This window comes from Tursiops truncatus, chromosome 19, assembly GCF_011762595.2.
Source record: "Tursiops truncatus isolate mTurTru1 chromosome 19, mTurTru1.mat.Y, whole genome shotgun sequence".
NCBI lineage: Eukaryota > Metazoa > Chordata > Mammalia > Artiodactyla > Delphinidae > Tursiops > Tursiops truncatus.
Genome location: NC_047052.1, coordinates 4,241,760 through 4,267,293, shown reverse-complemented (window position 1 = coordinate 4,267,293; position 25,534 = coordinate 4,241,760). Strand labels below are relative to the sequence as shown.

The 25,534-nt window shown below is 47.5% G+C and overlaps 1 protein-coding gene and 1 long non-coding RNA gene across 3 annotated transcripts in view; both read left to right on the top strand.

Annotated features, from left to right (window-relative positions):
• Positions 1-257: 257 nt before the first annotated feature.
• Positions 258-6,840, top strand: LOC109550709 (uncharacterized). Of its 2 annotated transcripts, XR_012328136.1 has the most exons (6): positions 258-374; positions 524-2,338; positions 3,759-3,906; positions 4,290-4,733; positions 5,775-5,883; positions 6,426-6,840. It is a non-coding gene; the product is annotated as an uncharacterized lncRNA (long non-coding RNA). The 2 variants fall into 2 exon arrangements; XR_012328135.1 differs by lacking the exon at positions 258-374 and having other exon boundaries at positions 383-2,338.
• A 12,496-nt stretch (positions 6,841-19,336) lies between these two features.
• USP10 (ubiquitin specific peptidase 10) overlaps positions 19,337-25,534 on the top strand; it is a 69,414-nt gene continuing 63,216 nt past the window's right edge. Inside the window, exon 1 of the mRNA XM_019940095.3 lies at positions 19,337-19,491. Coding sequence (XP_019795654.1) covers positions 19,471-19,491 — 21 coding nt within the window. The 5' untranslated portion in view covers positions 19,337-19,470. The remainder of the gene's footprint in view (positions 19,492-25,534) is intronic.

The window sequence follows — 25,534 nt, the reverse complement described above, 5'->3', positions numbered from 1 at the left end:
AATTCGCCTGGATTCTTTCATTTCCAGAAGAATCTTAGGTTAGAAACGATGCTCCTCCCCTTTTCCGGATGAAGCACCCAGAGCTCGAGCTAATTATCTTACCCAAGTGCAATTACCTCACCTCCCCAGCAGGTCCGCACTCGTCTTGGTTTGGGTCTTCTTGGACAGAGAGCCTTAGGTGAGGGCTTGGTCCTCATGTTCCCAGGAAGCCCAGCGAGACCAGGAAGGAGGAAAGGCTGCTCATCAGGTGCTTTACCTACGGCTGAGTAGGAGCCCCCCCCCCCCCCCCGCCCCCAACCCCGCCGCCACGCCGTGGCTTAAAGCCATAGCATCAGTTATTTTTGCTGACAAATCTGAGGGCTGCCTGGGCTCAGGTAAGCAGCGCTCACCTGGGTCTCACACAGTCCCGGCCAGGTGGCGGCTCCTGGAGGCTCACTGCCCCTCCCCCTCCTTCCTTTCCCTCTGCTCTGCTCCCCCTGCCCCTGCCCCATCCCACGGGTCTCTCTCTCTCTGGTCCCTCCAGGTGCTGGCCCTACCACATTTCTTACCTGGCAGCCAGAGTCTCCCAGAAAGCGTGTGCCAAGTGCGACTGGCAGCGGCCAAGTGGCTGCCATCCTGCTGCCTGAGGGCATCACAAAGGCCCCACAGGTTGGAGGTGGCGGGGGCGACAGAGATGGCATCTCTCGGCGGGAGGGGGGGGCGGGTGGGTATCAATGAATTGGAAAATCCCACAGGAGCCCGTGTGTTCCCACACATCCTCTGCCCAAGGAAGGGGGGCGGAAGCTCCCAGAGGCCCTAACCACCTCCACTCTGGGGCTGCTCTGCTCACCGAGCTCGCTCTTCAGTGTCTGGGAGGACTTGGGGCAGAAAGAAGCACCGTGTGTGACGGAGGGGGATGCTGTCAGCTTGAGGCCAGCGGGGCCCACCCTGTAGTGGAATCAGAGGACGGCAGAGGGTCTGTGTCGGATCCCAGAGGCGCCTGCTACGTCTGGAGCTGGATTTTAACCCGAGTCTGCCAGCTCAGACCCAGCTCTTTCAACTACCTGAAAATGATCACCATGTAAGTTCCCTGCGTGGGATATTAGGTCCCCGGAAGGCCGTGCTGGGATGCAAATATGTGAGCTGAGGGGCTAACGAGGGAAGCCGTTAGCTTTCACTCAACCACGGGCACAGATGCTGTCCCTAACGCAGAATTAGCAGAGAGGCAGTGGGTGCAGGACAGGCAAGTCTGCAGCGGGCTGGGGGAGGGGAGACTGAGGACCCAAGCCCATCTCTTCAGATCTACCTACAGAAGAGGTCCACACCACAGGTCGGCTGAGGCCAAGGCCATTGTCCCAAGGACCCCCCTACGTCCTCCGTGGAGCTCGACAGCCGAGTGTTCTCACAAAGCTGCCACATGGCCACTAGGTGTCCGCCTTGTGCCAGGCAGGCACCGAGGGGGGTGAGGGGGCGATACGGTGGTGAACAGACAGCAAGACGTCCTCCCCAAGGACTTACATCCCAGTGGGAGAGACAGACCAACAAAGCCAGGTCAGGTAGGGATAGCGGCAGAACGCACTGAAACCCATCGAACCGTACCCTTAGATGGGCAGATGTTACGTGTGTGAGTTATATCTCAGCAAAGCTTTTTTTTTTTCAAACTCTGCACGGGGAGTCCACATGGCAGGTCAGGGGAACAAAAGGCGCTGAACAAGGGCTTCCCTGGTGGCGCAGTGGTTGAGAGTCCGCCTGCCGATGCAGGGGACGCGGGTTCGTGCCCCAGTCCGGGAAGATACCACATGCCGCGGAGCAGCTGGGCCTGTGAGCCATGGCCGCTGAGCCTGCGCATCTGGAGCCTGTGCTCTGCAACGGGAGAGGCCACAGCAGTGAGAGGCCCGCGTACGGCAAAAAAAAAAAAAAGGCGCTGAACGAGAGAGAGCTGGGGGCAAATCGCAGAGCATCTGAGCAACGGAAACCCATCAGGAGGCCTCTGCCATCACCGCCATCCGCTCCAGTGATGGGGACCGAGAGCAGAGACTCCCCGATAAACCCCCGTGGGAACACACCCCAGCTGTCCCAGCTCCCTATTGCTGGTGCTCAAAACAACTTAATTATATTTTACAATATTGTCGGCCGGGAATTGGTGTGGGGCTCAACTAGGAGATACTACTGTTCCACGTGGCTCCAGCCGGGGTCCCTTGGTATTACAACCTCACTCGTGTGGTTGCTTTGGAGGGGAAGGCTGGCTTCACCTGGGACCTATAACTGCACCCCTGGCCTTTCCCACAGAGTGGTCTCAGAGAAGGCTGAGGAGTTCCCGCCTGCTGGCTCAAGGCAGCCCTGTTCTAAGAGATAAGAGGTAGAAGCCGCCTATGTCCTTTTCTAAAAATAACCTGCAGTGAAATGTACTCTGTGTGTGTGTAGAGTTCTATGAATTTAAACAAATAACCAATCAACTATTCACTGCAAAAATTAAAGCCTGACAATGGGTGAATGGATAAACAAAATGTGGTCTAGCAAGATGATGGAATATTACTTGGCCCTGAATAGGAACGAAGCGCTGACGTGATGATGTGGATGAACCTTGAAAACATTATGTTAAGCTGAAGAAGCCAGGCACAAAGGACAGCGTATTGTAGAATTCTGTTCATATGCAGTGGCCAGACAGGCAAATTTAGAAACAGAAAGTAGATTAGTATTTGCTTAGGGCTGGGGCGGGGATGAGACAGGATAGGGGTGCAGGAGCTAAAGGGTATGGGTTTCTTTCGGTGGTGATGAAAATGCCCTAAGATTGACAGTGGTTGTAGCTGCACACATCTGTGACTATATGAAAAGTCTTTGCATTGTATGATATGTGAATTACATCTTATTAAATGTGTTTAAAATACAAGAGCGGTAATTCACCCCGTTCTCTGAGTTTCCTGTGTTAGTCTCCCAGATAGCTACAGGTTGAGCGCCTGGATAGAAACCTCCCTAATTGGGTTCTAAAATTGGGGATAAAATGGTAAGCATAGAGGTAGTGTTGATTTCAGGCCCACCAGGGAGCAATTCTGCATGTGCAGACCTCGTGGCATCCTTCAGAAGGCGCCCTAGAGCAGGGGTCCTCCAACAGCGGTCCCTGGAACAGCAGCACCTGCATCCCAGGGAGTTTGGGAATGCATATTCTCAGGCCCTGCCCCAGATCAGCTGACTCAGCCACTCCAGGGGGGCCCCAGCGACGTGTGTTTTTCACAAGCCCGCCTGGAGAGTCTCACGCATGCTCGGTTGAGAATCGCTGCTCTCTAGAGGGTTGTGTCCTTTCTGCACCCAAAGGCTTTCCCGAGCGGTGAGTCGGACGGATCTCCGACAGCTGTGCCCGGTTTGCACTGGCCAAACCTGAACCATGGGGCTTCCCTCTGGTTAAATCCAACCCAGCCCAGGGGTAGCTGAAGCCTTGAGCTTGAGAAGGCCGGCTCGGTCTTGGAGCAAACCTCTGCAGGGGCCACACACCTGCTGCATCCCAGGGAAAGTGAACCTCATCTATGGACTTCCTGTTGATGGGGGGGAGGGGAGGAGGCAGGAAGCCCTGGGGTGTGGCCCAACCCTTTGAATGGTCTCCAGCATCCGCTGGCTCTGGGACTTCATGCTTGGCCCAATGGAATCATTTCACCGGGCATGCCACAGCAGTGATGATTCATCTTCTCAGGGGTCACCTAAAGGCGCTAAAAATATATCACTCCTGTACGCAGTTCTGAACTTCTAAGTGCCCCAATGCTGTGGGCTTTCTTTTTTTGTTCCAGGCTGAAATTCAAGAGACCAGGATTCCAGTCTGATCTTTGTAACTAATTAGCCTCGAAGAAGGCTGTGCTTGGTGTCTCCTCCTTTCAGAATGCGGACTAGATCCCACCTCTGTGACATGGATGGAGCACGGGGCTGTGCATCACGAAGGTGGGGTATTTTGTGGGTTGTTTTTTTTTTAAAAGATTTTGGCCACACCCACAGCATGTGGGATCTTAGTTCCCTGACCAGGGATCGAACCCATGCCGCCTGCATTGGAAGGCAGAGCCTTAACCACTGGACCAGCGGGGAAGTGCCAGGAATGTGGGTTTTAGCTCTGACTCTGTCACGTGCCACCTGGACAAGACGTTTTATCTCTTAAATCTCAGCTCCTTACACTGTGGGATGAGATGTCCCTCAGGGTGTGACCTGCATCACCCTTGTCCCCTAAACAGCTGCCTGAAGGAGCTCTGGTCAGGAAGTACGTGGGGGACTGTGGAGGTAACGTCCCGCTCTTGGAGGTTCACATCAGGCTGCACATTTGTATATTACAGCCTGTGACAATCCCATTAAAGACATCTACCTTGGGAATTCCCTGGCGATCCAGTGGTTTGGACTCCACACTTTCACTGCTGAGGGCGTGGGTTAGATCCATGGTTGGGGTACTAAGATCCCACAAGCCGCGCAGCCGGAAAAAAAAAAAAAGGTACTTACCTGACTATAGTTAACCCAGGATTTCCCGAGCTTGTTTGCCCCCGGCCCCTTCCCTGCTTTTTCCTCTGTTAGTAACTTTAGAGACTTTATGTCATCACGACACCTCTTGGGGAGTGGGAAGCTAAAAGATTTCTGTGTCCCATCAATTGTGACAGTCAAAGATTCAGCGATTGTCCCATCACCTGCTTGGAAAGATACCACAAAGATGTCAGAGAAGATGGTCAGCTGATTTTTCAAGATTCCCCATGGAGGACATTGGCTTGATGCTGTTACTGTGTTTTAAGGTCTGGCTTCTAATTTTGCGTATCTAGAATCTTGATCTGGTTAATGCATCTGTGATGGTTAATAGTATGTGTCAACTTGGCTGGGCCCCAGTGCCCAGATACTTAGTCAAACATGACTCTCAGTGTTCCCGTGAAGGTGTTTTTTGGGTGAGATTAACATTTAAATCAGTGGACTTTGAGTAGAGCAGAATGCCCTCCATTACGTGGGTGGGCCTCATCCAACCAGGTGAAGGCCTTAATGGCACAGAGACCAACCTCCCCAGAGCAAAAGCAGGAATTCTGCCAGCAGACGACCTTCAGACTTGAACTACAGCCCTGGCTCTTCCCAGGGTCTCCAGCCTGCTGGCTAACCCTGCAGATTTTGGACTTGCCAGCCTCCGTAATTGTGTGAGCCAACTCCTTAAAATAAATGTCTCTCTCTATATATACATACACATCCCATTCTTTCTGTTTCTCTGGAGAACCCTGACTAACACGGCACCCGTGAAAGAACAGACTCAAGGAACTCACTACATGAGCCAGACTCTGAAAGAATTCAGCAAGGGGAACTCCTTCCAAGAGCAGACTTTTGCCCACGCAGCTGGTCACCCACTTTACGGGGAAAGAGAAGTAACCTGAGATAAGAATGTATATAGACTCACGGCCAGTGATAAATAGCTTCACTGGTTGGTCAGAGACCTGGAAGAAAAAGAGGACTAAAACCAAGCGTGTAGGTTTTTGTATCACATGCAATGTTCACTAGAGAACATTCACCATGGAAGAGGCCACCCCGGTGCTGACACAACAGGCATATGACCAGAGTAGCCATGGCAACAGGGTTGAAGGCTGTGCATGGGCTCCATTTACCAAGGCTCATCTAGCTGTTACCACTGCCACTAACGTAGACCAGTGTCAAGCCCCACATATGGTACCATCCCTCAAGGAGACCCACCTACCGCTTGGCGACCAGTTGGTTACATCGGACCCCTTCTACCCTGGAAGGCTCAGCAATTCATCTAGACCGGAATTAATGATAATCCAGGTATTTTTTTCTGTCCAAAGGATCTCTGCTAGCATCACCATCTGATGGCATACAGAATGCTTGATCTGCTGACATGGAATCCAACATAACATCCCCCTGAACCAGAAGACGCATTTTACAGGAAAGGAGGTAAGGAGGTGAGCACAGAGCCATGGGATTCCTCGTTCTATCACCTATACCAGAAGCTTCCAGCATGATAACACGACAGAAAGATCTTTTGAAAGCACAGTCAAGGCGCCAGCTTAGAGATGATTCCCTGAGAGTTTGGCATACTACCTCCCCAAATGCAATGTACTCCCCAACTTAACTACCAATAGAGTATGATGTGTCCCCAAAAGGGAGAATACATTGGTCCTGGAAGCAAGGGACAGAGAAGCAGATTTGGTCCTGGTCAGTACCACTCCCAGCGACCCTGTAAGAGGTGTGCTTCTCATCCCTCCAACTTTCGGCTCTGTGGGTCTAGAGGTCCAAGTTCTCAGAGGAGTTAATGTTTCCACCTAGGGACACGGAACGGTCCCCATTAGACTTTAAGCTCTAACTTCTACCTGGTGGAAAACTTTAAATGTGTGGATTTTATGGTATGTCAAGTATATCTCAATAAAGCTGTTATAAAATAAATGAGTAGGGCTTCCCTTGTGGCGCAGAGATTAAGAATCCTCCTGCCAATGCAGGGGACACGGGTTCGAGCCTTGGTCCAGGAAGATCCCACATGCCGCGGAGCAACTAAGCCTGTGTGCTGCAACTACTGAGCCTGCGCTCTAGAGCCCATGCTCCCCCACAAGAGAAGCCACCGCAACGAGAAGCCCGCGCACCGCAATGAAGAGTAGCCCCCACTCGCCGCAACTAGAGAAAGCCCGTGCACAGCAAGGAAGACCCAACACAGCCAAAAATAAATAAATAAATAAATTTATTAAAAAAAAAAGAAAGTGATACCTCAAGAAGCCAACAGTGTTTGTCTTTGAAGAGAAATGAGTTTTTCTTCTTTCTACTTTGCTTTACCCTCTTTAACACTTTGAGCTTGTATTGCCTTCATAATTGGAAAGAATTAAAACAAACTGGCATCTCACAAGTCGGATGGAGCCTCAATCTCCTGCCTCTGACCCTTCATCCCATTTGTTTGAGGTCATGGTCCTAGTGGGGGTAATGATGACAGGTGCCTGGGTGCCCCTCCCCCTCTCCCGGGAGGCTACCCTCCCCAGAATCTGCTAATGAAGTTCAATTCAAAATCATTGTATAACTCATGTATCCATACTGCTAACAACAGCAACACTATCTTATATGCAAAACACTTTTATTTAATCATAGAGCAAGCGCAGCATAGTAATTACCTATCAAATGGTAATTATGGTTTTATTATTTTTTTAACTTCCATGAAAAGAAAGCATCTTAAATTGGCAAGAAACAATCCATGTCACAAGCCAGTTAGTCAAAAAATGTTTGTCTGTTTGGAGGGCCCAGAATGATCATGGTAACATCTACCCTTTATGAAACGCTTATCATGGACCAGGCATCATGCAGAACCCTTGGGATTTGATGTCTCTTCACTTCCATGATGCAGATGCATCTTGTAAATCACGAGATTAAAGATGAAGAAGCAGAGACAGAAAAATTAAATCTCTTGTTGAGGGGGCAGAGCTGGAATTTAAGCCTTGGAGCGCATAACTCAGAAGTGGGGCAAAGTTAGCCAGCATGCTGCATCGTCAGTACAGGTGTGCTCTTAACCTCTGTTCACAAAGGTGTGTTGATGCAAACGAAGAAAAAAATAAGGCACTATGCCTCTAGAGGAGAACTGTCGTTCCCCTGGCTTGTGTTTCTGTCTCCCATCAGACTGAGAGCAACCAGAGAGGTTCTGTTACCGAATGCAAGTTTGTGTGCCCGACACCCAGTGACGCCAAACAAACTGAAATGCCCGAGCTTGGAACAGAGAAAGGTTTATTGCAGGGCTAAGCAAGGAGAATGGCTAGCTCGTGCTCAGAAAAACCCAAACTCACCAATGGTTTTCGGGGAGATGTTCACATAGGCAAATTTTGGGGGAAGGGCTGCAGGGCTTGTGACTTTCATCTGATTGGTTGGCGGTGAGGTAACAGGGCGGTGCTTCAGGAATCCTGTGCTCGGCCTGAAGTTACCATCCTTCACCTGGGTGAGGGCCTTAGTTCCGCAGAAGAACTCAAAGACGTCGTTATGGGGAATTCCCTGGCGATCCAGTGGTTAGGTCTTGGCACTTTCACTGTCATGGCAAGGCCAAAAAAAAAAAAAAAAAAAAAAAAGAAATTGTTTATGTATATCCCTTGAGGAGGAACCAGGACCCTGCCCCATGGCTGCACTGTTGTTTCTTGAACGCTCCTCCTTTGTTTCTGCATCCCCTCCCTTCCCTGATTAGCAACCATTTGGATTTGCCCTCTGGAACTCAGGGAAGGTCAAGGAGGCTGAATGAAGCCTATTTCCTACAAACAAGAAACAAGGACACAGAAAGGACTTATACCTGGGACGGCCCCACAGGATCCTGCTCCATTTCCTAGACTGTCCCATCTACCCAGCCCAGCAAAACAGAAATCCGTATGCCGTTCGGATAACATTGCCTCTCTCTCACCTTCCACAACAGTTGGTGAGTTCCATTACATCAATATCTTTCAATTCTTTTCCCGTGAACCAGCTCCTCTGCAGCATTCTGTTCAGGATGGCTTAATTGGGAAGTCTATGCATTTTCTGTAGCTTCAGGTATGGCTGTATCCAGGAGTTCACAAAGTGTCTCCAGCCTGGGATTCAGCTGCAGACTCCTAACTAGCACCGAGTCCTCCTATCTATTTGTGCTCCTCCAACTTCACCACCTTCCCAGCCCAACCCCATCCGTTTATCTGCCAATCCCTGAGATGTCTTTCTAAAATGAAAACGTGATCACCAGAAGCTTTCACTGGCAGGATATCTTAACTCCTCCCTTGGCACGACCTGTCATATGTCGAGCTCCCCAATCTCACCTCCCACTCTTTTTCCCCACGTGCCATATAAAGAAAAATTATCCCCAGTTTGGAACCCTGGACGCCCTCAGGATGTTATAGCGGACTACCACAGCTTTGTTCTCAAGTCTGCCCAAGGGTCGTCTGACTCTCAAGGCACCAGGAGCCCCCTGAGGGAGTCACAACCCAGTTTGCTGGCCTGCCCGCTCCTGGAATTTCTGATTTGGTGGGCCTGAATTTGGGTGGAACCCGAGCATTACATTTCTAACAATTCCCTGGGACTGATGCAACTGGTCCAGGGACCACACTTTAAGAACCTCAGCTCTAGGGCAAATTTTTCCTGGAAAGAGCCAGGTAAGTAAAGATTTTCTGGGCCAGATGATCTGTGTTGCAACTATTCAACTCTGCTCTTGCGGCAGGAAAGCAGCCAGAGGGGATATGTAAATGCATGGGCTTGGACGTGTTCTGATAAAACTTTATTTACATAAACAAGCAGTGGGCCTTATCTGACCCGGTGTTTGCCTCTCCAAGGAATGGTCATTTTGTTTGACTTATTATTTATCATTAGGACCTACACTCTGTCAATTTAGATGTTAACTTGTAGGAGTATTAGTAAGTTACAAATGACTTTTGTCCCACAGACATGAAACTGATTTACTTCTGCAAGAAAAGATAGCCCCAAATGCTACCATTTTATCGCCTTGCAGGGCATTAACCTTTCTGCGTTGGACTTTATCATTTCATTCCAGCATTCTTTCTCTCATTAACTATACAGACTCAGTGTCTTGTGTTCTCCCTTGAACCCACCCCCGACCCTGCTGCTTTTCCTGAGCTAAGCGAACCTCTGACGTGGGCTCACTATTATATTTGCATGTCATGTTTTAACTTTTGGAAAATGACACTTGCACACCGACAACAATAATGTATTTATGGCATTCATTTGGTGGTACGTGACTAAGTTCCAGTCCAAAGTAGCAAAAGTTTGAGGGGGGTGGGGGTCTCAGTTCATGTGGAAATCTGAGTTGTCTCCACTTTCCAGCTGCTGTACCCAAGGGCTCAAGAAATAGTGTCAGCTCTCTCTCACCTGTGTCTCTGTCTCTGTCTTTCTCTCCCTCTCTCCATCTTGTCTCTGCTGAAATCTGCTTGGCTTCTTTTTTCTTTTTTTTAATTGAAGTATAGTTGGTTTACAATATTGTGTTCGTTTCAGGTGTACAGCAAAGTGATTCAGTTATACATATATACATATTCTTTTCCATTATGGTTTATTACAGGTTTATTGCATACAAGTCCTGCTTCGCTTCTAAAGAGAGGATTCTCACGTGACCACAAGTTGCCCACCCACTAGAAGCCTGGCATTCAGCGTGTGGCCCCATTACAGTGCTTGTCTTTGTCTCATGGGCTCTGATATATCCTGGGAGCAGTTCGATGGACCCAGCTTGGGTCAGGTGCCCTCTAGGAGCCAAACACTGAGCTCAGTTGATGAGAATCATCCTCTGATTAGCTGGGTCCAGATCAGGGCCTGACCCTGGGGTAGGGGAGCGTGGGAGCCACCCGCCCCCCAGAAGGAACAAGATGATTCTGGAGTAGGAGTGGGGTGCTGGGAAGACCAGCATAATTCTTCTGTTACCACAGACGACTACTGTAGTCTGCTACTACTACTGCTTTTTCTACTGTGCCTACAACAACAATGACAACAACAAATAATAATAATAATACCTTTTATTTATTATTGAGTCCATGCTAAGGAGCCAGCACTGTGCCCAATGCTTGACCTTCCTAATCTGCTCCCCATCACAAGCAGCTCCACATTCTTCCTACCGGCATTAGCTCCATTTCCCAGAAGAAGACGCTGAGGCTTGGAAAAGCTGAGTACGTCACCCAAGTTTACACAGCTAATAAGTGACGGAGATGGTGACCCAAGTCCATCCAAATCCGAAGCTTGTGTGGTTTCCAATCGCGCTTGTGCTGGGGCTTGCAAGATGAATAAACTAGGAGTCTGCCAGGTTAGCCTGGAGGGATTAGGGAAGGGTGTTTTAGACAGAGGGAAGGGCACTGCTAAGCTATGGAGCAGTGGGAGACCACGTTGCGACTGGGAAGGCAACCCAGTAAGGCCATAGCCAGGCCAGAGAGCCTCACGGTAGTTCTCTGTCCAGGCTGCGTGTTAAAACACCTGGGGGGAGGGGGACTTCCCTGGTGGCCCAGTGGTTAAGAATCCGCTTGCCAGTGCAGGGGACACAGGTTTGAGCCCTGGTCCGGGAAGATCCCACATGCCATGGAGCAACTAAGCCCGTGCGCCACAACTACTGAGCCTGTGCTCTATAGCCCGTGAGCCACAACTACGGAGCCTGTGCGCCACAACCACTGAAGCCCAGGCACCTAGAGCCCGTGCTCCGCAACAAGAGAAGCCACCGCATGAGACGCCCGTGCACTGCAATGAAGAGTAGCCCCTGCTCGCCGCAACTAGAGAAAGCCCACGCGCAGCAACGACGACACGATAAGGCCAAAAAAAAAAAAAAAAACACCTGGGGGGATGGGGTGTTCATTAAACACACCCAGAGATTTTGATTGAATTGGTCTAGGATTGGGTCCCAGTGTCAGTAGTTTAAAACTATAAATAGAAGCAAAAGCAAAAATTCCTCAAGAAGTTCTAACATAACAGCACAAACATGGTAGCAAAGTCCAGATTTTGGAGACAGATGACTCTTTTTTTTTTTTTTTTTTTTTCGGTAGGCGGGCCTCTCACTGTTGTGGCCTCTCCCGTTGCGGAGCACAGGCTCCGGATGCGCAGGCTCAGCGGCCACGGCTCACGGGCCCAGCCGCTCCGCGGCATGTGGGATCTTCCCGGACCGGGGCACGAACCCGCGTCCCCTGCATCGAGCAGGCGGACTCCCAACCACTGCGCCACCAGGGAAGCCCTATACGATCTCATTTAATCCTGACGACCACACTTCAAAAAAGGCATCAAAGGAGGAAACCGAGGCTTCCTGCAGTGGACGTGCCCACAGCTCACCCCCTGCTGACTGGCAAGAGCTGGAAACTGAACTTGGACCTCTGGGACACCAAAGCCCGTGTTGTAGATTCCAATCACATCCATGCTAATAACAAGCTCATGGGGGAAAAAAAAATCAAGCAATCATAGGGCTTGTGCCAGAGTGCTGGAGTCATGGATTATTTTTTTTTCTTTCATATCTCTTGATTTTGTTACAGTAATCAATCTTCACTTGAGAGTAGAAAAGATACTTATTTTCATAGGCTAAAGGAGCTTGAAAGAATGCTACACTATTTCTTCCCACCCCCAGCTGACTGTCTGGCAAGAAAATAAAAAATGTTAGGTGAAAATCAATGAAAAATAAGGAATTCTTTGATGAATGGGAAAGGGAAGGGTTTGTAGGGGTGACTGAATCAAGAAAGATGAAAGGGTATTAAATAGTGACGTCGCCACTTTAACTAATTAGTAATATGAATGTGTTGCAGTTAATGGATTAATCTACATGGTACAAGCTGCCTTCCGTCGTCCCAGTTGATCTCAGTATCTAACCCAAGAGGCAGGCAGGACACACTGGCCTTTCCTGCTTACGTAGGAACTAAATTACAGAAAATCAATGATTCCTTTGAGTGCTCAAAGTGACTTGAGGCCGGAATTAATGCAACCCAGATCAATGGTGCATCTTACCTTGTCTTATTCCTTTTCTTGAGCACTTTTCCCCCTGGCCAAGGTCCTTTGTGATAGTGGCACCTGTTCTGTTATCTGGGGACAGTGCCCCACCCTGGGGAGGGCAGAGACAAGGACATAAGTACAGCAGAGAAAGGAGGAACTGCACTGGCAGTGTGTAGGTATTTTACTCAAGAAGAGGCATCAACTATACGAGTTCTGCCACCAAGAATAAAAGAGCAAAGGAAGGTGAAGAAATAAATGGGTGAACACACCAGTCAGGGAGCTGAGAGGAGAGGCAGCAACCTGTGTTCCCTCCTCCATCTGCTTCCTTCCCTCCTCGGGCAGGTTGCTGGGCTGAATTTGATGTTGATGTTTAAAGATTTAACATATTTGAGATAACATGCCCTGAAGAACAAGCCGTGATTAGGGGCTCAGGGGGACAACCTGAGGATCCTTTCCTTTCTACTCTGGATGAAAAACCCTCAGAGTTGGTTTTTTTTTTGTTTGTTTGTTTTTGTTTTTGCAGTACGCGGGGTTCTCACTGTTGCGGCCTCTCCCGTTGGGGAGCACGGGCTCCGGACGCGCAGGCTCAGCGGCCATGGCTCACGGGCCCAGCCGCGCCGCGGCACGTGGGATCTTCCCGGACCGGGGCACGAACCCGCGTTGCCTGCAACGGCAGGCGGACTCTCAACCGCGCCACCAGGGAAGCCCCAGAGCTGGTTTTATTAAGTGACACAGAGGGAAGAAGACCGTGTGACAATGGAAGCAGAGATTGGAGTGCTGACGCTCTAAGCTGAGGATCCCCAGCAGCACCAGAAGGTGGAGAGAGGCCTGAAATAGATGCTTCCTCAGAGCATCTATTTGTTACAGCAGCCCTAGGAAACTCATACAGGCAGCATGAGCAGTATGACCTACTAGGCAGGTCCTTTCCCGAGGGAATGGGATTGCTCTGATGGGCAAATTTGGCTCAAGGACTTTTACCCAGCCCTTCCCCACCCCCACTCCTGCCCAGGGGACAGCCAGGCACCAGTGCAGGTCTCTCCCCGCCGCCCCCAGCTCGCTCCCATTTTCCCCTCTTGCTTCTCAGAGCACCTGACCGGACACCCTCATATCTCAGTGGTTCTCAATCTTTCACCTTTTTGGCTTCATCTATTCCTTTTTCCTTTCCGTTCTTTTCTCACGTCTTTTGAAGCAAATCCCATCCATCCTGTCATTTCACCTGTATGTATTTCAGCATATATCCCTTAAAACAGGAAGTAGTGTTTTCTAGCGTAATCTCAAAGCCACTAGCACACCCAACACGTTTGTTGGTGAATAATTCTCTAGTCTCCTCTAGGCCTTATGTACACTACTAGGTTGTCTCAGAAATGTCTTTTTGAATGAAATAATGCCATTTGCAGCAACATGGATGGACCTAGAGGTTCTCATACTGAGTGAAGTAAGTTAGAAAGAGAAACAAATATCATATTATATCGCTGATATGTGGAATCTGAAATATGACACAAATGAGCTTATCTACAGAATAGAAACAAACCCACAGACATAGAGAACAGACTGTGGTTGCCAAGAGGGAGGGGGCTAGGGGAAGGATGGGTTGGGATTTGGGGTTAGCAGATGCAAACTATTATATTATATATGGGATGGATAAACAACATCCTACTGTATAGCATAGGGAATATCAATATATTCAATATCCTGTGACAAACCATAAAGGAAAGAAATGTAACAAACAATGTATATATATGTATAAGTGATCACTTTGCTGTACAGCAGAAATTAACACAACTTTTAAAATCAACTATACTTCAGTAAAATAATCTTTTTGTGTGTGTGTGTGGCTGCCTTGGGTCTTTGTTGCTGCTCATGGGCTTTCTCTAGTTGCAGCAAGCAGGGGCTACTATTCATTGCGGTGCGCGGGCTTCTCATTGCGGTAGTTTCTCTTGTTGCGGAGTGCGGTCTTCAGTAGTTGTGGCTCGCAAGCTCAGTCGTCGTGGCGCACAGGCTTCGTTGCTCTGCGGCATGTGGGATCTTCCCAGACCAGGGCTTGAACCCGTGTCCCGTGCATCGGCAGGGGGACTCTCAACCACTGCGCCACCAGGGAAGCCCTATTTTGTATTTTTTTAAAGCTTTTTCATGTCAGCTGCATTCTCATACCTGCTTGTGACTTCAGTTGGTTGTGATATATTGCTTTGATTGAAGTGTGAAGAAAATCCAGCCTCACACAGGGCATGCAGTTGGGAAAGGGAGAGAGGCGTATTTTCCTGAAAAGTATAGTCCTCATAAGGAATGGCCTTTTTTAAGAAAAAAAGAAAAAAAAGGGAATGACCTTTTTTGGTAATTATGGACATTTTTCTCTGTTGCTCTGTGAAAAGCAGACAAATTTTTTAAAGGAAAATTGGAAAGTGGAATGTGAAATCATCTCTGAATTTTTCGTACACTGTTAGATTAAAGTCCATTGGTCTATCTTGTACTTTGAATGGATCTTTTATTCATGCATGATTTTATAACATCCTACATGGGTCATTTGGAAAATATTGATTCAGTGAGTTATACACATCTTCCAGATGTTGAAATGTTCCATTAGTCAATATTTTAAAAAAAAAATCTCATTTGTTACTATCATCGCCAATCTCATCAGAAAAGTCCTTCAGTGTTGGGAAGCTGCCCAGCTCACAATGGTGGATACATTTCCTCAAATTCTAATTTTTGTTTGAAAGCTTGAATTTTATCATTGGCGATAAATCGTGTCAAATGCACTGAGCCTGTGCAAACATCACCTTCCTTTCCAAAAAGTCTGGGAATCCTAATGATAATTTCCATCATTTATCGAGCCCTTGTTCTATGCTGAACGTCTTATTAAGCAATTTACGTACCTGTTCTTGTCATTATATTCATTTCTACTACATTCCTGAAAGGTATTATTCCTCCTATTTTACAGATGAGGAAACTGAGGTCCAGAGAGGTAGGTACTTGCCCAAGGTCACACAGCTAGTGGTACTCTTCTATACTCTCAGAGTTTCAGAAAAGAATTTTCCAGGTAGGACAGGTCTAACTGAAATACTCTGACCCCTTGGGCCCAAGAGTTAACTCCTGCTTGTCAGAACATGTATCCATTGGTTCAGATGGGGAAATATGGGTGCCCCCTCAAGATATAGCTATCAAGGCTTAGCTCAAATGTTACCTCCTTGGAGAAAACTTACAGCCTCCCTGGGATACAATAAAAAGTCTCTTAGGGCTTCCCTGGTGGCGCAGTGGTTGAGAGTCTGCCTGCCGATGCAGGGGACGCGGGTTCGTGCCCCGGTCCGGGAAGATCCCACATGCCGCGGAGCGGCTGGACCCGTGAGCCATGGCCGCTGAGCCTGCGCGTCCGGAGCCTGTGCTCCGCAACGGGAGAGGCCACAACGGTGAGAGGCCCGCGTACCGCAAAAAGAAGTCCCTTATCACTTATTGATCGGTAGTTAAAAAGTGCTCAGCACCATACTCCACGTGCTAGATCCGTTACTTTGTTTCCTCCTGGCAACCGGCTTGCAAAGGAGGTGGTATTATCCCCTATGTTAATTTCCTGTTGTAACAAATGACCACAAATTGACTGGTTTACAAATTATTATTTTATAGTTCTGTAGGTCAGAAGACTCACTGGGCTAAAATCAAGGTGTAGGCAAGGCTTTGTTCCTCCTGGAGGCTTTAGGAGTGCGTCTGTCTCTTTTCTAACTTCTAGAACCTCCTGCATTCCCTGGCTCATAACCCTACCTTCATGTTCAAAGCCAGCTGCTTAGCATCTTGAAATCCCCCCCACCCCACCCCCACCCCCCCGCCCCTCCTTGTTACTTCTCTGATTGTCTGACCTTCTGGCTTCCTCGCTCCTTTTTTTTTTTAAGGATCTTTGTGTTTATATGGGTCCCACACATAATCCAGAATGATCTCTTCATCTCAAAGTCCTCAATTTAATCCCATCTGCAAAGTTCCTTTTACCACGAAAAATTCAGAGATGATTTCACATTCCACTTTCCAATTTTCCTTTAAGAAATTTGTCTGCTTTTCACAGAGCAACAGAGAAAAATGTCCATAATTACCAAAAAAGGTCATTCCCCTTTTTTTTCTTTTTTTCTTAAAAAAGGCCATTCCTTATGAGGACTATACTTTTCAGGAAAATACTCCTCTCTCCCTTTCCCAGCATCTGCATGGGTTCTGGAGATTAGGAAGTGAACATTTTTGGGATGAGATTTTTCTGCCTACCACACCTCCTTTTACAAAAGAGTCACAGAAAGTTTAAGTAACCTGCTGAAATTCACGCAACCCAGTGAGTGGGGGACTCAGCATTTTATTTCTGGCCTGTCTTGACTCTGGGCTCCTCCCTTGTCTCTAATTGCAAGTATGAGGTTTGCTAAGGACTGCAGGGCCCACAGTGTTTGTTCATATTTTCCTTTTCACATTTACCTCCTGGTATTGAAATTATGTGGTACCACCATTAAAAACAAACAAACATAAAACATACTGTTGGTAATCCCTGGCAGTCCGGTGGTGAGAGGACTCCGGGACTCCATTGTAGGGGGCACGCCACGAGTCTGATCCCTGGTTGGGGAACTAACATCCTGCAAGCTACCCAGGGCGGCCAAAAAAACCCAAAAAAACAAACAACCAAAAACCCCCCCCCAAAACACCCCAATAGTGTCAACATTACAAAAAAACTTGTGGTAATATCTCTGTAAGTGATTTGAAAATTAGAACTGAGTATCATTGATCATAATTTTGATTTTTTTTTTTTTTTTTTTGGCTGAGTTGGGTGTTTGTTGCTGCGCGCGAGGGCTACTCTTTGTTTTGGTGCGCGGGCTTCTCATTGTGGTGGCTTCTCTCATTGCGGAGCACAGGCTCTAGGTGCGTGGGCTCACTAGCTGTGGCACGTGGGCTTAGTTGCTCTGTGGGATCTTCCTGGACCAGGGCTCAAACCCGTATCCCCTTTTTTGGCAGGCAGATTCTTAACGACTGTGCCACCAGGGAAGTCCCATAATTTTGATTTTTTGTTCAAGAACCGTTATGATGAAAATCATATATCAACCATTATGTCACCAATGTGTTTTCATATCCCTCCCTGTCTTTCTCTATATGTAGGCAGAATTTTTCAGTGGTTTTAACCACAGCATGGATACAGTATTGTATTGTTTCCCTAGCTTTTTTTTTTTTTTTTTGGCCGAGCCACGGGGCTTGTGGGATCATATTGCCCTGACTGGGGATTGAACCCGGGCCACCACAGTGAGAGCACGGAGTCCTAACCACTGGACGCCAGGGAATTCCGTTCCCAAGCTTTTTGTTAAAATTTTTTTTCAAGCATACAGAAAAGTTGATGGTACCACTTAGATCCAACAACTGTTAACATTTTGCATTATTTACTTTCTCTCCCTCTATGTCTATTTGTGTGTGCTTATATAATTCTATTTTTTGTTGCACCGTTAAAAAATAGCTCAGGTATTATGACATTCATCCCTAAATTCTTCAGATGCATATCCTAACAAAAGAACATTCTCTCACATGAGCGTAATACCATTATTATATTATGGAAGTTACCAATAATTCACTAACATCATCTACATCCAAGCCATACGCAACTTTCTCCAACTGTCAAAAAATATTTACCAGGTTAAAAAACACCAGTATCCAATCAAGATTCACGCACTGTATTCGGTTAAGTTTTTTTTTTAATCTCTTATTTTATTTTTAGAATTTTGTGTTGAAGTATAGTTGATTTAAAATGTGTTAACTTCTGCTGTACAGAGAAGTGATTCAGTTATACGTATATATATTCTTTTTCATATTCTTTTCCATTGTGGTTTATCGCAGGCTATTGAATATAGTTCCCTGTGCTATACAGTAGGACCTTGTTTTTTATCTATTTTATATATAGCAGTTTGTATCAGTTTAGCTCTTTTATTTTAGACAATCCCTTCCCCTTCTTATATTTTTCATGACATCCCATTGTTGCAAAGACCAGGCCCTCCGCCTTATGGAATGTGGCAATGGATCTTACTGTTGATTCCCTCTGCTCAGCACGGGGTCTGGTAATAGTAGCCTCTGTGTCTGTTTGCTGAGCACTTGAAAACAGCGATCATGGTTATGAATAAGAATCACAGAAGCTAATGTTTATTGAGGGCTGGTGCGTTCACACGCACCTAATTTGATCCTCACAGAAATCTTGGGAGTTAAGAAATTTTATTAGCCTCATTCACAGGTGAGGAAACCAAAGACCTAGGAAACGGAATTAACTTGCCCGAATCACTCAGCTAGAAGGGACAAAGTAGGTGATAAACTGCATGGTCAGGTAGGGGGTTCACTGTTTCTTGAACCAATGACCCGAAAGCTGGTCTGTCTGTATGCGTGCATGTATGCGTGTGATGACAACGCTGAGTGCTTACTATTTGCCAGGCCCCAATCCTAAACACTTTACCGGTGCGTTTTCATTTTTATTTCTTCAAAATATTCTCCAATGCCTAGCTAAAGGCGTGGCACAGAGTAGACGCTCAGATAGTGTTTGTGGAATGAATGAGAAGTGAATAAATTAATGAATGGACGGATGTGACCTCCATAAACCGGGACTACTCTGAGATCTTCAGCGCTCACTTCGGAGACCCCGGGCCAGGACGACCCCGGCCCAGGACGACCCTGGGGTTCGGGGGCGCGGGCGGACTTCAGGCCGCGGCTCCCGGGCTCCGGACATCCCGAGTCCCGCCCACCATCCAGGTGGCCTCCCGGCTGGTGAGAAAGCCGGGCCGACCGGGCGCTTTGGCGTTATCACCTCCGTCCACTGTCCTTTCCCCTCCGGCGCCGCAGCCGGCCCCGGGAGCTCCAGGTCCGCGGTGGGCGGGCCCGCATCCGCTAAGGGCCGCGGGCTCGCGGTCCGCCCCGGGCCGACTCCCGCCGCGCACGCCCACCTGTCGGCCGCGCCTGCGCAGCGCGCGCTCGGCGCGCCCGGCCTCCCCGCGCCCCGCGGCACGCGGCCAGTGCGCAGGCGCGGCGGCCGATGCGAGTGTGTATGTGCGGGCGAGAAGATGGCGGCGGCGGGGGAAGCAGCGTGAGGAGTCGGACGAGCGCCGAGGCTCATTGAAACGGGCCGCCATGGCCCTCCGCAACCCGCAGGTAGCACCCGGCCGGTGCCCTCGGCGGGAAGGGGCCCCGGGCCGCGGGCGGGTGGGCGCCGGGGCGGACGGGCGGGCGGGCGCACCCCGGCCCCGAGCGAGCGTGTGGGAGTGGGGGAGGGCGCCGGGACACGCTGCCCGGGACTAGGCCCCGAGCCTCCCGCCGCCTCCGCGCCTCCGCCGCCTGCAGCCCGGCCCGCCCCGCGCCAGAGCCCACCAGGCCCCGCTTCAGAGGGGCGGCGGAGAGGGGGCGCCCGGGCCGGCCTGGAGAGGGCGTGGGGGGCGCGAAGGGGTTAACCTCGGGGCTGGACCGCGGGGCGAGCCGGCGGTGCAGATGGGGCCCTGGCTGCCCCGGGAGGCAGCCGGGAATCTTCGGGAGGCCCCGGGGCGGCACAGCCTTCCACGCCCTGTGGTCGCCTCTCTGCCCGGAACGAGCCACCAAGATTTGGGGTGCCTCGTTTTCCCCATGGCCCCAAAGGTTGCTTTCGCAGTTTGATTGACCCGGAGCGGGGGGGCGGCTTGCCGGTGTTCTGACTTTTAGACTCAAGTCACTAAGAAGCAGCCTAAGGTTACTGGTGCAAAGAAAACTCGAAATAACTCGCCAGGACCATACTTGTCCCTGCCTTTGAGTGACATCTTTTGCAGGAATCCGCCTCAGCCTGGCTGACACTACTAGCGCACCCTGTCAGAGCGGTATCTTAGGGGTCGTTTGTGATAATCCCGTAGTGGAAAGAAAGAGTAAAACTCACGCTTTTAGAGAGAGATGAGTGTAGAGTTGAACTCTTATTCCCACTCCCCCAAATACAATCGGTCTGGATAAAAATCGGCATGTGGTATTATTTGTCAGGCTTGCTGTGGACCGCTGATGTGTTGACTTCTAAGCCCTAGAAGTTATTGCGCGTTTTTATATCATCTCAGTGTGCTGTTGTATTAAATAAGGGAAAATGAAACAAAGTAGCTGTTGGAAAACTGGTGGCCGGTAAATCGTAACCCTTTCAAAGCAATTGGTTTTTCTTGCCCTTTTGGAAATAGAGTCAGGTTTTAGTAGCTATTGGAATTAACGCGTGTCGCGGAACTTGAGACTTGATAACTTAAAAAAAATGAAATCTGACAGGAAGCAGCAATTTTGTTAAAACTTTTGGCACTTTAGTTTGCTCTACAACTTTCCGCTTTAAACTTTTGTTCACTTGTACATCTGCGTTTTAAAGTAACTCAGTATAGTTCTTTGCACAAAAAGAAGGGCTTAGTAGTGGTTGAATAAGTTTTACAAGGGTGCAATTCAAAGATTTCTTTCCTTAAGAGATTTGGTGTTTGCCTTTTTCTCACCTTAAATTTTATTTTTAAATTAAGCTTTGCTCTTATTTAAAAAAATGTAAATTTTATTATTATTTTTGGCTGCGTTGGGTCTTTGTTGCTGCGCACGGGCTTTCTCTAGTTGCGGCGAGCGGGGGCTACTCTTCGTTGCGGTGCGCAGGCTTCTCATGGCGGTGGCTCCTCTTGTTGCGGAGCATGGGCTCTAAGTGCACGGGCTTCAGTAGTTGTGGCTCGCGGACTCAGTAGCTGTGGCGCACGGGCTTAGTGGATCTTCCCGGACCAGGGCTCGAACCCTGTCCTCTGCATTGGCAGGCGGATTCTTAACCACTGAGTCACTAGGGAAGTCCCCACTTCCATTATCAGAAGCACCAATCGCAATGCAAAGTGAAATGTTAATGAGTGGTGATAATAGGTAAAAGCGATTGTAATTTCATTTACTTTCCTAAATGTCCTAGTATTTATGTTTTATACAGCAATATTGCCTATACACATCTTTAGAAAATTGGAATGGCAACAGTTAGCTGAACATAATGCAGGGGACACGGGTTCGAGCCCTGGTCCGGGAAGATCCCACATGCCATGGAGCAACTAAGCCCGTGCGCCACAGCTACGGAGCCAGCGTGCCACAACTGCTGAAGCCCGTGTGCCTAGAGCCCGTGCTCCGCATCAAGAGAAGCCACTGCAGTGAGAAGCCTGCGCGGCGCAACTAGAGAAAACACAGCAACAAAGACGCAATGCAGCCAAAAATAAAATAAATAAATTTGTAAAAAAAAAGTGTGATTAAAATGCTTTTAAGTTGTAGCATGCAGAAGGTAGGAAAGGAAATAGTATGAGTTCTCATATTTTTCTTTCTTTTCCTAATTTTCTTTTTAGAAGAATAGTAATGAAAACAAGTAATGAAACATATGTGATAGGATTTAATGATTGGTTCCTGCTTGAGTCAGGCTAAGCATTTTAATAATTTTGTTTTATTCAGTTACCTGCTGTCCTGAAGGTCCTGCCATAGTCATGGCCATTCATTAATTCAACAAATATTGGTTGGGCTCTCGCTCTCTGCTAAGCACTGTTATTTGTTATTATGCGTGTTACTTGTTTATTATTGGGGATATCAATCACAGATTAACAGTAAGGGTCCTATTTTCTTTTTTCTTATATTAAGTTTTTATAAGGGTCCTATTTTAAAATTGGATTTTTAAGGTTACAATTTAAAACATTTATATAGTTTACAGCCTATTTCCATACCAATGATTGAACCCTTTTCCCTGGATTGACATGAAACAGTGCAAAACTTAGAAACTTTTCTAATGCCAGTAGTTTTCAACACATTTTAATAAATACAACGAACTTTGACAGTTGAAGTGAAAGTACATCTCTGACATTTGTTGGCATGAGGGAACTGATTTAAACGATTTGGGGTAATTAATTTGAACTGACCAATTCTGCCGTAAACCAGAAGAGATTTTTGTGATCATTGCAGTCATTTATAGTGAAAACTCTACAATAATGCTTCGTACATCCTATTTGGACATCGTGTGGCTGCTCCCGTCCCGGTCCTGCGCAGCGGGCTCCCCCTCATCTTTTCACTGCCTCACGTACAGCATTGTGGCGCCCACATTTTACACTGTGGAATTTCTTGGATCCAGTTGACAGCATATGGTAGAGTGTTGCTGTATCGTTGAATATCTTTGTAACTGAAAGCTGTATTAGTAGTTCTCCAAAGAGATACATTTTTATTGGAGTTTCACAGTGAGCAACTGAAGTAAATAAAATTATTTGAAATACGGGATATTTGGAGATACCAGTTTTCCTTTGCATCGTGACAGCAAAATCTTGAAACATGTCCTAAGACTAGATAAGCCATTTGAAGCTTGTGCGTTGATGGTCGCCTCAGTGGTTTTTACACAGGAGCAGTGGAGAGGAGCCTTATCCAGGGCCTCACCCTCACCCTCTGGAGCCTGTCTTGTGGGGACCAGTGTCCTGAAATGAGCAGATAGGAAGTGGACCGCCTCATTCCAAATTCCTCTCTAGAGCAACAGTTAGGACATATATTCGAGAGCTTTTTTATGTGGAACTGAAGTGATTTGAATAGTGGTTTGCATAGGAAGACTTAAAGGATAAAAGAATTCCAAAGCTTAATGATTATTTAATGCCACGCCTAGTGGCACATTTACTTTGTGCTCTGTTCAGAATATAATATTGAAGTAGTTGAGAAAAGTTGTATCGTCTCTGCTTGAGTTATAGTTCATCGGGGTTATTTTTTGTTTGTTCTTGTGTTTTTACAAATTTCAGACAGGCAGATACTTGCTGTGAATGGATCTGGTTTTTCAAGTGGCCCGTTAAGGGTGGTTGCTGAGGACCCTTCTTACTGATGATACACTAAATACCGAAACAGTGGGAAGTGCTTGCCTTTGAATCTGTAACTGCGCTGTTACAGTTGTCTTTACTGCCACACATGCAAGAATCACTGTGGCACAAGACAGATAAATCTGTTTGCAATGGAATTTACTGGCCTTGGGCCACTGGATTACTGTCATTTGTCACTTTAGTGCTACTTCAGCAGTGTAGATGTTCATTTCCAAAGACTTACATGTGCTTGGACTGCAGTTTTCCTGTTTATTGAAGTGATCTCCCAATAGGTCTTTCTGTGACCATTTCTGTCAGTGCAGTCTGTACTAAGAACAATAGGCAAGATAAAGGTAGCCCGTGGGGTAGGTTTATAGTACTATTTGTTTCAAGAATCAGGAATTGTAGAATCTATCGTAAACCTAGATGTGGAGTCTTCAGAGTGTAGACTTTTCATGAGTGGGCTACTTTCTGACTGTTTAAAAGCTCCGCAGATATGACCCCCTTTTCAGCAGGAGACCCAAGAAACCAATAGCTCCATGCTGCTCCCTGTTTTGAAAGGCGCTGTCCTCAGGTTGCCCTCTCCTGGGAACAGGGTCGGTGAGGTGTAGAGTGGAAGTGTGGTTTGGGGCAGGGAGTGAGAGGATACAGCGTGTCTTCCTGGACTTTCCGTTTCTGGCTCACTTGAGAATTGAGAGATGACCATGTGCCTGCAGAGTGTTAGCCCAGGTCTGCACCAAGGGTCTGCGCACCGGGGACGCCTGCTCTTGTCCCTCAGGCCCCTCCCTCCTGGGCTTCGTCTGCAGCTTTACTGGTTGTCATTCTTCAGATCAGTTCTCAATTTATTTTTCTGGTATCAGCTCAAGGGCCATCTCGTAAGTCTACACTCTTCTGATTTAAGAGTCTCACAAGTAGTGCATTAGAAATGAAAGTACCTCCTAATAGAAAGGTTGGTTGGTGCCCCACTCTTGTGCCTTCGGTACCTGAGTTTTACATATAGCTGCCTGCCTTTCTCTTTCTCTTTCTCCCTCTCTCTCTCTCTTCCTCTCTTTTTCTGATGGTACAGTTTTGTTTCCCCATTTGTACTTGTTTTATGAAGAAATGCTGGCATGCCCGTGCTCTTTTGTGACAAGTAGTCTTTAAAGTTTCAAAAGATTCACCATGACAGCTGCAAACTTATGTTCTCATTGGAGCTACTGTGAAAAAAACCTTAAATGTTAATTGAATAATATTAGAGGTATTCCTGCTGTAAGAAACTGAAGGTAGGAAAAAATGCGCATTTAAGATCGCACAAAATAGAGGGGTTCATGTTACAGACCTGTTACTGTGAACGAGCTGGCTGGGGTGGGAAGGGAGGGGTCCCATGAATACCATGCCGCCCCCCCCCCCACCTCCTGGGGCTTTAGTCCCATGAGGTGCACTGGTTGCAGGGAAGCGGTGGGGACAGCTTTTCAGACCATTTTCTCAACTTAGTCTCCTCACTGTTCACAAAAATAGAACTTTATCATTATTGTGAGTACAAGTCAAAAATACTCATTTCTGTGGTTTAAAATATGTTGAATAAAGCTGGATATCTGTATAAATTACAAGTTGCAAGCCATGGGCCTTGTGAACTAGAACTAGCACCGCCCAAGAACATGTAATCCATGGCTCTGGGGGGAAGTTTTGATGGCCTTTTGGTCTAATGAGTTAGTCTGCATTGTTTAATTGTTCTTGCATAAGCATGATGGTATCCTTTGCTCTGGATATAAGCAATACATGTTAAATTTTATTATATTCATTTAAATTTAGTCAGGGCCACTCAACTTGTGAATTTATTTGGTGTTCTGATAATTGTCAAGAGGGTTTCTGGTGTTCCTCTTCTTTTGTGTCTCTCCTATTTTAGACAGTTCATAACTCCAGAGGAGTGAGGCAGTTGCCTCTTTTGAGAGACTTTCATTGTTAAAATATATACCCTTTCTATTTTTTTTGAAAACATCAATTTTTTTCTTGTGATAGGACTTGGGGGGGGAATAGAAGAGAATTTGAAAATGACATTTAATTCTGGAGTTTTCAGAGATTCTTGCCTGATGTTATACAAAACTTCTCTCGATATTTAAATAGTAATTCCCCTCAAGTGGCTGCCGAGATGTGTGTATTTATTTGAGACCCTGGAGAGTAGGCCTTCTGGGTAGATCTGATAATTGGATAAGGAATAACATACTTATCAAATTAAGCATTGCAGCAGTCAGCACGTGGAGAAAGTTGTGCAGTGTGTAAGCTGCATGGTTTATGAAGTGCCGTGACTGGTTTGATCCTTACGGCAACTCTGTAATGTATTGTTATTAGCATCATTTTACAGATGAATAAAGTGAGACTCAAGAGGTTGTGGGACTTCCCTGGTGGCT